This window comes from Anoplophora glabripennis, unplaced genomic scaffold (assembly GCF_000390285.2).
Source record: "Anoplophora glabripennis isolate ALB-LARVAE unplaced genomic scaffold, Agla_2.0 scaffold1375, whole genome shotgun sequence".
NCBI classification, from domain to species: domain Eukaryota; kingdom Metazoa; phylum Arthropoda; class Insecta; order Coleoptera; family Cerambycidae; genus Anoplophora; species Anoplophora glabripennis.
Genome location: NW_019417452.1, coordinates 2,286 through 14,445, shown reverse-complemented (window position 1 = coordinate 14,445; position 12,160 = coordinate 2,286). Strand labels below are relative to the sequence as shown.

At 32.5% G+C, this 12,160-nt stretch overlaps 1 protein-coding gene across 3 annotated transcripts; it reads right to left on the bottom strand.

Moving 5' to 3' along the window:
• Positions 1-22: 22 nt before the first annotated feature.
• LOC108916065 (F-box only protein 21) lies at positions 23-11,618 on the bottom strand. Of its 3 annotated transcripts, XM_018722262.2 has the most exons (6): positions 11,370-11,618; positions 11,042-11,314; positions 9,792-9,975; positions 9,046-9,710; positions 3,044-3,333; positions 23-305 (listed from the first exon to the last, which is right to left on the bottom strand). In XM_018722262.2, the coding sequence occupies exons 1-6, from the start codon at positions 11,519-11,521 to the stop codon at positions 118-120; spliced, it is 1,752 nt and encodes a 583-aa protein (XP_018577778.1). In that variant the 5' UTR covers positions 11,522-11,618; the 3' UTR covers positions 23-117. The 3 variants fall into 3 exon arrangements, with proteins under 3 accessions (XP_018577778.1, XP_018577777.1, XP_018577779.1); XM_018722261.2 differs by having other exon boundaries at positions 9,046-9,975; XM_018722263.2 differs by having other exon boundaries at positions 235-316; positions 9,046-9,975.
• Between the last annotated feature and the right edge of the window lie 542 nt (positions 11,619-12,160).

Below are 12,160 nucleotides of genomic sequence, written 5' to 3'. Positions count from 1 at the left end.
TACCACATTGTGTTTGTTTTATTAAATAAAAAACATTTCAATCTAACAATAAAATAAATAATATATATATTAGGATAAATTGCTCTTAAAAAGTAAAACATTTAAGTTATAAGGGAATCATTCTGGTTTGAAGCTTTCTAGTACACTCTTCTTATAATACATATGCCTTATTTTCCTATCTGCAGGATATTCCTTTTCCTTTTCTGCATTCGGAACATAGTGCGTTTCGAAAAAGTGAGAAAAGTGCCTTCCGACGTCGTCATTTAAATGGATAGAACCAGTATCGGCCGTAGGTCTCAAATTCTCTAAAAATTTTCTAATAAAAATATGCGCGTGTGCGCTGGGTTAGGACAATTTCGATACATTTGGAGAGTAGTATATTCGTAGGAAAAGAATAAAATATTTTTTGATATAGGACTCAGGTTTTGAGAGAAACTGGATGGCAAAAACCGCATCTTGTTGATTCCTTTAAAAGATACAGAGCATTTTTCATCTTTGGCTGTATTTTGTGAACATTTTTTATCTTCATTTATTAAGTTTTAAGTAGTCCACGATATATTTCTATTATATCTCATTCATGTCTTTCGAATGACGTAGGTTAGATTAGGCTAGGTTCCCGAGGGGGGCTAACTAGCTTTGTCATCTTGTGGTCTATGTTGTTGTGGTTCACACTTCAATTTTACCTAACAGGTTTAACTTTCTAATTAGGCTAATAGACAAAGATCTGGGAACATTTATACTGATTTTATTTCAGCAAGCATTATATTTTGCAGAAAGACATCGCCTGTGCCTACCACCCATTGTTTTAAAGGGGTAAAACCACTCTAGAATTTTGAAAAGATAAATGGTTTAAACAATGCTTTATTATGTGACGAGGATAGGGAGAGTTTTTGGTGGGGAAAAAAATTGGGAACACGAGTTTCTTCGAGGTGGAGTGCAACTACTCGCAGCGTGCTGCAGAAGTGCTTATTGTAACTTGTGAAAACGCGCACAATAATTAGCTATTATAGAGACCAGTTTGAGTTTCAGATCAAACCGAAAAGAAGAGGATGAAGAAAATATCAATACAGAAGGCCAATTATATCATGCAGGCATCGTTGATTGAAGGTATATAATGAATTTCTTATATTGAATGGCAACAAAAATTTCAAAAGCATTTTTCGAAAAACAACTATTTTTTCACCGAATGGAAATATAACTTACAAAGTTTTTAATGAATTGACTTGGAATATTGTAGAGGTTCACAAAAAACCATAACTCAGGGAACATCGTAGGGGTTTTTCAGCTGATTAACAATTTTCATCGTTATTAACAATTTAATACACAATTTTTCATCTTTTTTCAATACTTTCTTTTGAATATTCACTAAATCAACAACTATTAATATATTTTTTTAATTTCCCTACGATGTCCCTTATCTTTTAGTATACAGAGTGTGCCATTTAACATTCACGCTGCCAATATCTTCGAAATGAAGAAATTTATTTTAGTTCTGGAAACTGGGGTTGTTAGGTCCCTCGAATAGCTTCAAATTGCAGTTAGAATTGTTAGTTCAAATTTTTATGTATAGATGGCATGGCAATACTAATACATTTTTTGATTCCTAAAACGTGAAAATGCGGTCCATCTGAAAGATCGTTAAATTTTGTAGTATAAAGTTTTTCCCAATATTTACTTGTTTTCAAGACATGACAACTTCAATATGCAATGTATGATGTAACAGGAAAATCTATTATTTTATTTAAATCATACTGAGACAAAATATTCTTTTCAACACCCCATATTTTCCATCATTTGACATCGACAGAGTGTCCTAAGATCGTCTTAATCATCGGTGTCAATAATAAATCATTTTTGAGCAGAAATTTAACGTTTCAGAGAACAAATCTGATTGGTATAAAATAACCTGTAACACGTTTTTATTTATGAAAAATTAAGTAGGTCCCGACACAAATAAAATTATTTTCTGCGTGTGTAAAATGTCATTTTCATATAGAATAATAAAAAAATTCATTAAGAAAAATTGTTGGGAATTAAAATTTATTTCCATATTCCAAATTTAATGTAATCAGTTTACTTAAATTTTTTCAATGTCTGGAGAAAAATTTTTTTAGAAGTTATAATGAATAAATAAATAATTCTTTTGTCAAAATATCAATCAATTAAAAGGAACCTATATGCAGTTTTAAAAATCGAAAAATGTCTAGGGGATTTAAAAAAACATATTTAGGTTATAACTGAAAAGTCAAAAGTTATAGAAACACAAAAAAATGTACTTGAATCATCTTTACAAAAACAAAACGATAAAAAAAAGTTATTTGACATTACAAAAAAAAAAAAACAATCAAAAACAAAAATATCCTGTGTTTTAAATAAATCAAGATGTTAAGATGCAATTATTGTCATCCAATTTTCCTCAAAAATCAAGTAAGAGACATCCTAACTATTTTTTTTTTAATGAAAAACCCACCAAAATTGTTGAAATTAGCCGATCTTGTACAGAATGTTTCACAGCTTGATTTTCTTAACAATAAAAAAAATACGTAATAATAACGAGGTCATCAATTTTTAAGTATTTTGACATGTCCTTTCTATTTTGAAAAAAATTTGAAAAAAAAATGAATTTTTAAATTACAAAGGAACAGGAGGTGACAATCAGGAGTAACCGGAATGAATTTTGTTAAACCACTATTGTGTTGAGTACTTTTTCTATTTTACTCTTTTCCTTCGTGTGTTATGGTGGTTTTGCATGGCATGAAATTGAAGTAATTTACATCAGACACACAGGATGAGAAAATTCTCTATTTGAATAACGAAATTATAATTCTGTTTTGTTTTTTGTGCCATACGTACTGACCTTTAGTGTGAACCTCAACTCTGTATAAAGACATTACAGAATTGAGACTAAGGACAATGTCAAGGCACACTTAGTCTCTACTTGTCTACTTCTCCCTATGTATGCATATCTCTCTATACTGTAATTGCCAGTTTAACGATCTTTCAAAAAAAGATAACATCACAATTTAAGTAAATAAACTATTACCTTGTGCGACATATCTATGAGATCCATCCTCGACCAGAACATTATAGAACGGTTGATCATCTTTGAGTTGCAATTTGTCGACGTTATTCTGGGCCTGCCACTCAGCTGCTGCTAGACAAACAGGATCCCAATCATAAATGACACACTTATAATTAAGCGTGAGATGTTCCATCACCATTCCTACAGCATAGTGGAGGTTCGAGGTACGCTGTGCGGCCTCGACTTGATCGAATAATCCCACATCGTTGCGTGCATGATGCGCTTCATAGTCTCTCAGCATATGGACTACCCTGTTGGTAAATGGAATTGAATCAGCAAGTAAATAAATTGAAAACAATTTGTAGATGATACATTTGCTGATGTGTACACTTTAAGGAATTTGCTAGTGAACATGACTTATATAGATAAGCGGAGCACATGTTTAATCTCATGGATGCTAATGCATAGTTTCTGAAACTTCATAAGTCAAAAGACTGTATTCCCTTGGTGTGCCAAACTGTTTCTTTAACTTACATGAACCTTGCAGAAGCTCTTTGATTTAAGTAGAGTAAGTGCAGTGCCCCAAGACCATGTTTTAAAACTGTGTCTTTAATTACTGATAGCCATTGAACATAATCACCTCCGTGAGATGTCCCTGAATGAGGATCAAAATGTTACAGGCCGGTAACCTGATCACAATTTTATTAAACTAATTTCTTTAAACAAATTGCAAAAATAACTTGGTTTGCTTCGGAAAAAGTTTTTTTTTAGGTATTTTGGGGTATTCTAAACAAAATAGTTCCTATGCACTATGCTCCTAATAGTCAACGGTTCCTGAGTTATATACAATTTAAAGTACGAAAAAATGAAAAACGGCCTTTTTCAAAACTCAAAACAATAACAAAAAAATCAAGTTTTTGATGTTACTAATGTTTAAAAGTAATCTTTAAACATCCCTTGACAAAGTACAGAGGAGTTATTTGGTGTAAATTACATTGCAATGCGTATTATTTTACCTATTAATAATATACATTTTGACTTACGCGCCGCGCCGCTTGGGCACTCCACTCTACGCCGACCCCGTGTATATATTCATCACCTCACTTTTTGATATATTTTAGCAATGCTGAATTTTTATTTGTCAAAATTATTTTTTGTTTATTGATATTATAAATTTCTAAACAGTAATAATAATAATAATAATAACAATAATAATATGTCTACTTTACTTAAATAATATCTAATTTTGAATTTGCGAATATCGCAATGAAATTCCCCCGCCGCTAGGTTAAATATTTTTTCTCGAACGTGTGGAATGGGTATAAACTTAGGAAATATTCCATGTACTTCTGATGTCTTTAAACTACACGTATTAAGAGCATAATTGCAAACGTATATTTGGAAAAATTCAATATACTCTAAATACCAGACGTTGAATATCGAAAATTTCGGTTACAAACTAGATGAAAATGGTGCAGTATTACCCATATTTATGTTAAATAATACCTGATCGATTGATGTAAATGTTTGAAAACATGTAAAACTAAAGCATGTAGTCGTAGAAAAAATAATGTTACTTGTGTTACTTTGTGGTTGTAATGCAGACGAATGTGAAAATTTTATACTTAAATAAATATATTTATAAGTTTAAGATATTTTACTCTTTATTTTTTATTTACTTTAAAATATATGTCGAGATATATGAAAAAGTGAGGCGCTGACGGGATCGGCGCACAGTGGAGTGGCCGAGCGGCACCGCGCGCAAGTCAAAATGTATATTGTTAATAGGTGAAATAATACGCATTGCAATGTAATTACACCAAATAACTCCTCCGTATTTTGTCAAGGTATGTTTAAAGATTACTTTTAAATTTTAGTAACATCAAAAACTTGATTTTTTGTTATTGTTTTTGAGTCTTGAAAATTACTGTTTTTGAATTTTTTCGTACTTTAAATTGTTTATAACTCGGAAACCGTTGATTTTAGGAGCATAATGCATAGGAACTATTTTGTTTGGAATACCCCAAAATACAAAACTTTTTCCGGAGCAAAACAAGTTATTTTTGCAATTTGTTTAAAAAAATTGTGACCAGGTAACTGGCCGGTATCATTTTGATCCTCATTCAGGGACATCTCATGGAGGTGATTATGTAAAAAAATCGAATCCACTAATTTTTTCATACGAAGCCGCCGTTTCGCCTTGTCTATTATGTCAAATGGTTTAATGTGGTGTAGGTGTAACTTACTCTTAATGATAATACCGCCACACAGTGAAAACGAGATTTTATTCTCTTTTAGTATCACCATTAGTTGTGTTTGGTTACCAGGTTCAAAACTAAAAGTTACATTAACAAGACTTTTAACAAAGAATTTTGATTCCTATTAATTATACTATAAGCTAAGCATTTGACGTATTAATTTTCACAGTTTTTGGATATTATGAACTTAATTCTATGTTTTAATATTTATTTTTATTGATATAGCTTTAAGTTCAGAATGCTGAACCTAAACACAGCTATTATGGTAAAACAAGACAGTTAAACAAGTAAATTCCGCATTTTTTTTATGGTTCGCCCAAATATTCAGGTTATTCAAACGAATTAATGATAGCGGGTCCGATGCTGTATATGCTATAATATTCTTTCAGAAGCACAAGTACGTCTTATCTGCAGACACTGCCAAAAGGTAAGGCAGGTCTTAGCCACTAAGAATTAACAATGCCTGGCGTTTATGGCGTTTTAGCATAGAAGGAGCCACGGTTTATAAATTAAACTATGACTATGGAACGGCTTTAACTTCCTATTTACCAATAAGATGTGTTGAAGAAATGCCTCTTAAAATTCACATAAAAATCCTAATTGTAGTTGTTATTTTACAAGATTTTTATGTTGTAGACGGGAGGCTCAACAATATAACAAATTTCGAGCATAAAATGTGAATTGATGAACATTTTTTCTTGCTACGGTTTTCACCTACGAAAGTGGGTATTCAATGGCAATGATTTATTTACAGACAAAATTAGTGAGTCAGATTTTATTAATTTAAGAAACAATGAATTAACAATAAACTTTAAGTCGTATGGAATTCCAAACAAGATATTACAACTAAAACACAAAAATATAGTTTATTTGGATTTGTTTTAATTAATGTTAAAATTATTATGCAACTATTGTTGCAGTTATAATATATAATGGAATGAATCTATTACTTTAAACATTCACACTACCTAGAATTCATTTAAATAGGATTTACGTAACCTCAACAAATTAAATATTCTTGGACACGTATTTTCTTATACATTAATAGAATTACACGCTTTCACTAATGCATCCTAAAATGCATATGGCACTTGCATTTACTTAAAATAACTTGAAGAGGACAATAAATGCCACTGTAATTTAATTTGCGAGAAAACGTGAGTAATTCTAAAGGTAGTAACTATTCCTAGGTTAATGCTTTGATATTTTACAAAATATTTCTCTCGTCCGATTCAACCATTGTTATTTTGTGGTTAAATACTTCATCTCGCCTTTGAAAAATGTATGTGGACCATCATGTTCCCCAAATTCAATCCTTAACTAATTCTAACCACTGACATTATATTCCTAATAATACATATGGTTCAAAACTCATTGCTTCGAATCAAATGTGATTGTGTTTGACTGTTGGAAACGCGGTAGTTTTATTGCCACGTGATACCTACTGACTTATTATCAGCCAATTTGTGGGGGTACGGATCTGAAACATATATTCTGGAAAATGGGTGGAAGTCAACTAAAATATTAAATATGTTTACAACAGATCTAGAATTATGGCCTAAATCTGTGGTACTGTCAAATAAACCAAATTTTAAAAATTTTCCTGAATTAAATACTCTACATTCCCTCAACTTCAAAGAGTTTTTGCTTAAGGGGGGAATATCCGAGTAGAAAAAAAGGTTTTTTCAAAATTTTTTTTGGTCATCTTAAAGTTTGTAGTCTTAAGTGTAGGAAGTTTTAGGCAATTCACCGGAATGCTGTGGAGTGACTAGCCACCCATTAAACTATCTAAACAATAAAAATGTTGAAATACAAAGACTCCTTTAACTTTTCGCAATAAAAGATCAGGGAAAACATGGGCGCCAACATGAACATTGGAATGTACCTTAACTGTTTTGTCGAGCATTTTGAAAAAAATGCTTAATAATTATAATTAATTCATGTGTTAATAGTTTCAGAAAAGTATTCTTTGGTGTGTGATTATGTTTTATAGTATCGCAAACGATTTGCTGTATATTTAACAGGCATGTAAAGTTCAGGAAATATAATGATAAACGTAAGAAGTAAAAATAAAAATATTATTTTTTCCTTATTCTGAATGTATTGTCAGCTTGTAAACTGTCTTATATCTTGGAGAAAATTTGTATAAGATCATCAAGACTGCTATAAATTCACTGAAAATACCCATAAAAACGCCCCCCTTAATGAGAGACCTTTTAACTGAAATCGTACATTAAAAATGTTTATTGCACAGCCTCTAATAAAAGCAAATTTTTTTACATTGGAAATTATGTAAAAAGAATTGTCACATTTCATATGAAAGCAGATAAATAAATATGTATGTTGTCTTAATTTTTTTAAACTTATTTTATAATAATTATGAATTAAATATGAATCTCCACATAACAGGTGATTTTAATCTTGAGCAACCATTTTTATGTAAAAAAAATCCGTTTACGATGATGAATAATCATTATGATCATTTCAGTGCAAAATTTAATGTCCAATTAATCAACTGTGCATCAGAAATGAGAACTATGTAACTGGCAGACATGAAACATGAATTTATTAAAGACAATTCTAATTCTTTTAACTTTTCTCATTTTTTATGTTACACTAGGACTGAATTAATTTATAGGGAATTTTTTGTAAATTCAAGGTTTTATTGTAAAAATTGTGTACATTATTATATTTCAGTCTTGTCCATTGCTAGCCACTATATTTTCCCATCTTTCTGACAGCATATGGATTGTGAGTGGAACGAACAACTCATCTTTTGCTGCTATCCACCAATCGATCCAATTTTTCGTATGATTGGAAGCGCTGCCTAGCCAGGCCGCATTTTAGGATCAGAACATATAGTAATAAGATGGAGTAATGTCTGGTGAATATGGCAGGTGGGGTAAAACATTCCATTTCAGTGTTTCTAAGTATTTTTTTGATCTTATGAGCAACATGTGTTTGAGCGTTGTCATGTTGAAAATTACTTTATTGTGCCTTTGCTCGAATTGCATGGCTCCAACGCATCAATTGTGTTAGGTAGCATTCTCCAGTGATGGCTTCATTTGGTTGAATCAGCTCATAGTACACAACACCAAGCTGGTCCCACCAAATATAGAGCATGAGCTCCGAACCATGAATATTCGGCCTTCCCGTCAATGTTAATGCATGACCAAGCACAACCCCATGATTTTTTATGCTTAAGATTACCACAGTATATCTATTTTTCTTCGCTAGTGACAATACAATTCAAAAAATTCTTTCTTTTTTGCTGTTGAAGCAATTATTCATACGTGAAAAATTGCCGTTCAACATCTCTCGGTTTCAATTCGTATGGCAGTTTATTTCCTTGCTTTTGAATTATACCAAGTACAATTAAACGTTTGGAAACTATTGTGCGATTAACATTCAACAATGGAGTATGCTCAGTAAGTTTCAACAGCAGTTGATGACTTTCAGTAGCACTTTTCTTTGAATTAAACAGGAAAAAGGAAACTTGTCACAAATGGTGTTTTGTTGGTTTGTAATTCGACAATCTTCAGAGCTGAGAAAAAATATGTTGTTTACACTTCAGCAAAATGACACGTAATAAAAAGTTAATCCTAATGACAAAGTTTTGACATGAATATAGTTACAGAAGTGTCCAATGTGATAAGGCATAAGTTATAACGTTTATTGTAAATTCCTCAAAATTAATTCACAGTCCTAGTAAATGTAAAACAAATTAAACTGAAAAATGATAAAAAAATGTAATTTTTACCTTACCTTTGCGCTTGTTCTGGAACCTCAAATTCCTGGGACAAAAGAAAATGTTCCAAGGGTTTTGTATCCATATTGTGCAACATGTACAACCTTGCTAAACTTACAAGTGCAGATATATCTCTAGGGTTCACCAACTTTAGGAGCTCCAAACTAGAACGTAACCTAGTAATTCTTCCATTGGGATGCGCATGCTGTCGAGCAGAAACTTCAAGATTATTAGCCATCCGTTCGACAACTTGTACAGCCGTTGCCACTGGGAACAAATCTCTGGAACCGGAAAACCTGCTGTGGGGACAAGCCCCTTTCCTCACTACCTGTCCACCATTAAATACATCAATGTAGTACCAGTCGGAATCAGGATCAGAACTTTCACAAAACCTTAGCAAAAAGTGAGCCGGGAAACTGATTGGTTCACAACGCAATCCTAACCGCCTTGCTACTCCTTCAAAAACAATGGCTAATGTTATTGGAAGTCCCTGTTTCTTTTCAAGAACCTCATTAATGAAGGAATTCTGTGGCATATAATAGGCTTGGTTATTGCCACTAAAACCCATCTGTTGAAAAAGAACTTCCCTCATCACTGAGATAAGCTGCCGGCACTCATTAACATTCCATTGGTTTTCAGTTCTGTTTTCAACACGCCATAGACTTAATTCTTCTTGGGAAGCCTTAAATAGTGAATGAGAGGGATATGATAGACAGAGAGCATGTTTAACCTCTTCTGCAATTTTGTCCAATTTTGTAGTTACCTCTTCAAAAGCTACTTCTACATTGGGTTGGCACCACTGAGCTACAAATATTGCTCCAATTTCTAAGATCTGCCTGGATTGCGGTAGTGATATGTAGCTTTTCCACACTTTGGACAAATGGAGTTGCCTTATGTATCTAAGTACTTTACCGGCATAATACTGCAAAGTTTTGTTTCCAGGAGTACTAGAAGCATAAAATATAACGCTACAAATGTAGCATTGCACATACCTAAATTACTTGGTCAAACCTCAATGACATATTTTTCATCAAAAATTAACAAAATTAATTTTCTTAAACATATACCCGCAACATTTCGAGACACTATGTTTAAAATTATGGCTTATTTTAAGTTGTAAAAACGATTAGAGCAAGACTATAAATATTACTATATTTCACTCTTGGTATATTAATTGCTATGTACCTTTAAAATATAATTGTTTACATAAAGGTGTATCTATTTATTCATTATTTTATTTGTTTGAAATTTTTGATAAAAAACGAACTGTACAAACAGACAGAGAAATAAGTTTGTGTTTGAAAAAGCTCTATCCACAAATGTGCACTGGAAATGGCAATGGAAAGCTCCGGGTAGCCGCTACCCAAAATCACCGTGCCTAAATCTTATTCCCTCCAGCTGAATGCGTTCTTCCTCAATCTCGCACAGACTCTGCCCGAGTCAAAAACGCAAACTTATTTGTGTTGGTCTGTACCTAGCCATGTTCTAACATTTTATCATTTATCTCAAAAGTGGTGCATTTTAGCAACATGCATTAAGAAAGCACTTTTATGAAGCCTTTAGTAATTTGGCACAATAATGAATAAAATTTGAAATAGCATGAAAACGTAGAAGCAAATATGACTAAGTTAAACCTTCCTTCACATCCCTAAAGGTAACATACTTATCTAATACAAATATAGTTGTATTTTTTTGTAATTTAAAAAATGTATTAATTTTTCAAAGTTTACCTACTTTAAATGACTTACATGCATAAATAATTATTTTTAAACAACTTAAATATTATCAAACAGTACTTGAATATTATTTAAGCCTGTACACCAAATTACTCATGCGTTGTCCTCAACGTTTAATTTATATAAAATAATTTTCATGCACTTAATGTACCATTTCAGATGGATGTATACTATATTTTTTGAAGGTTTATTTTCAACAACTTTACATGCAACCTTATGTATTATTATTATTATTCATGACTATAGGTAGTTAAATTTATAAATTCAAAAAACCTACCTCAGAGGAACGACTTCAATACTTTTAATAGGTACATCCATGTTAACTATATCCATAAGATCTTTAACTAAATAATTATACACTTCTTCACGTTCATGGAGAATTGCACTCCATTCATGAAGATCCGAGTCTGATATCTCATACTTCTTGTAAAATTTTGGTGGCATCTTTTCCAACATACTTCTAGTTCGTTTCTTTAATTCATAAATATATTGAATTTCATGTTGGAAAACAATGTGCTTGTTTTCCAGTACACTTTTAAATTGGGGCCATCTAAAGATGTAAAGTAAATTAGTCATCATTACATTTATATTGGATTTATACTTACTTCTCGAATAATTTAGTCCTCCAAATTTTATTGCTGTTTGTCACAATATTGTGAAAATGATGACATGTTAAAGAAAAGTGTACTATATCTTCTATAGATATTTTTGAATTTGTTAATATCTTCTCTATGATTTCCACTGGAAGTTGCTCCATTACTGTTCGTCAGATGTATAGAGAATGAAATATATAATTTTCATTGAAAGACTAATTTCAATAATGTTTATCTACAAAGAAAATTTAACTGGTAAGTGAAAACTATAAAATATCAGTACTCAATAATATTGCAAAATTTAGAGACACTGACAGCGTCTTCAAATTTTGATCCGTCAAATTCATACTCCTTAGTCCTTACGGTCCATGGTCAAATTAATGGACTATGACAATGGAGTGAAGAAAAAGATTCTTATGGGCCGCGCGTACAAATATGTGGTACAAATTCGGATCCCATCCCCAAAGTAAGGTGCCATTATTCCATGGCTAGAAATTGGCCTCAATGATTTGGGATCAAGGGGGATTATCCCTCTTTATCCTGCCTCATCTCGTGTAGGCCTGGACAGCCTTCGTAGGTGGGCCCCATCCGTCGTCTACCCCGACCGCAAATGCGGCCGGTGTAGGCGCTTTGTGGGACCTCCTTTTGTCCTGGCTGGGCCCCGCCGGCTAGGGCCCTTTCTTCTGGCGCTCTTCTTGCTTCGCCGGCTCGTCTGTGTAAACCCCGGGGGTAGTGTCATGTTTATGTGTGGTATGGTTGGGTAGGGTAGTGCGGCTATGCAGCCTGGGATGCGCTTTGCTAAG

Coding starts and splice junctions, on each gene's coding strand:
- LOC108916065 (XM_018722261.2), bottom strand. CDS start 11,521: ATGGAGCAACTTCCAGTGGAAATCATAGAGAAGATATTAACAAATTCA. Junction 9,976..11,041: donor ATTGAAGTCGTTCCTCTGAG/GTAGGTTTTTTG, acceptor TTATGCTTCTAG/TACTCCTGGAAACAAAACTT. Junction 3,334..9,045: donor GTTCCAGAACAAGCGCAAAG/GTAAGGTAAAAA, acceptor ATTTACCAACAG/GGTAGTCCATATGCTGAGAG.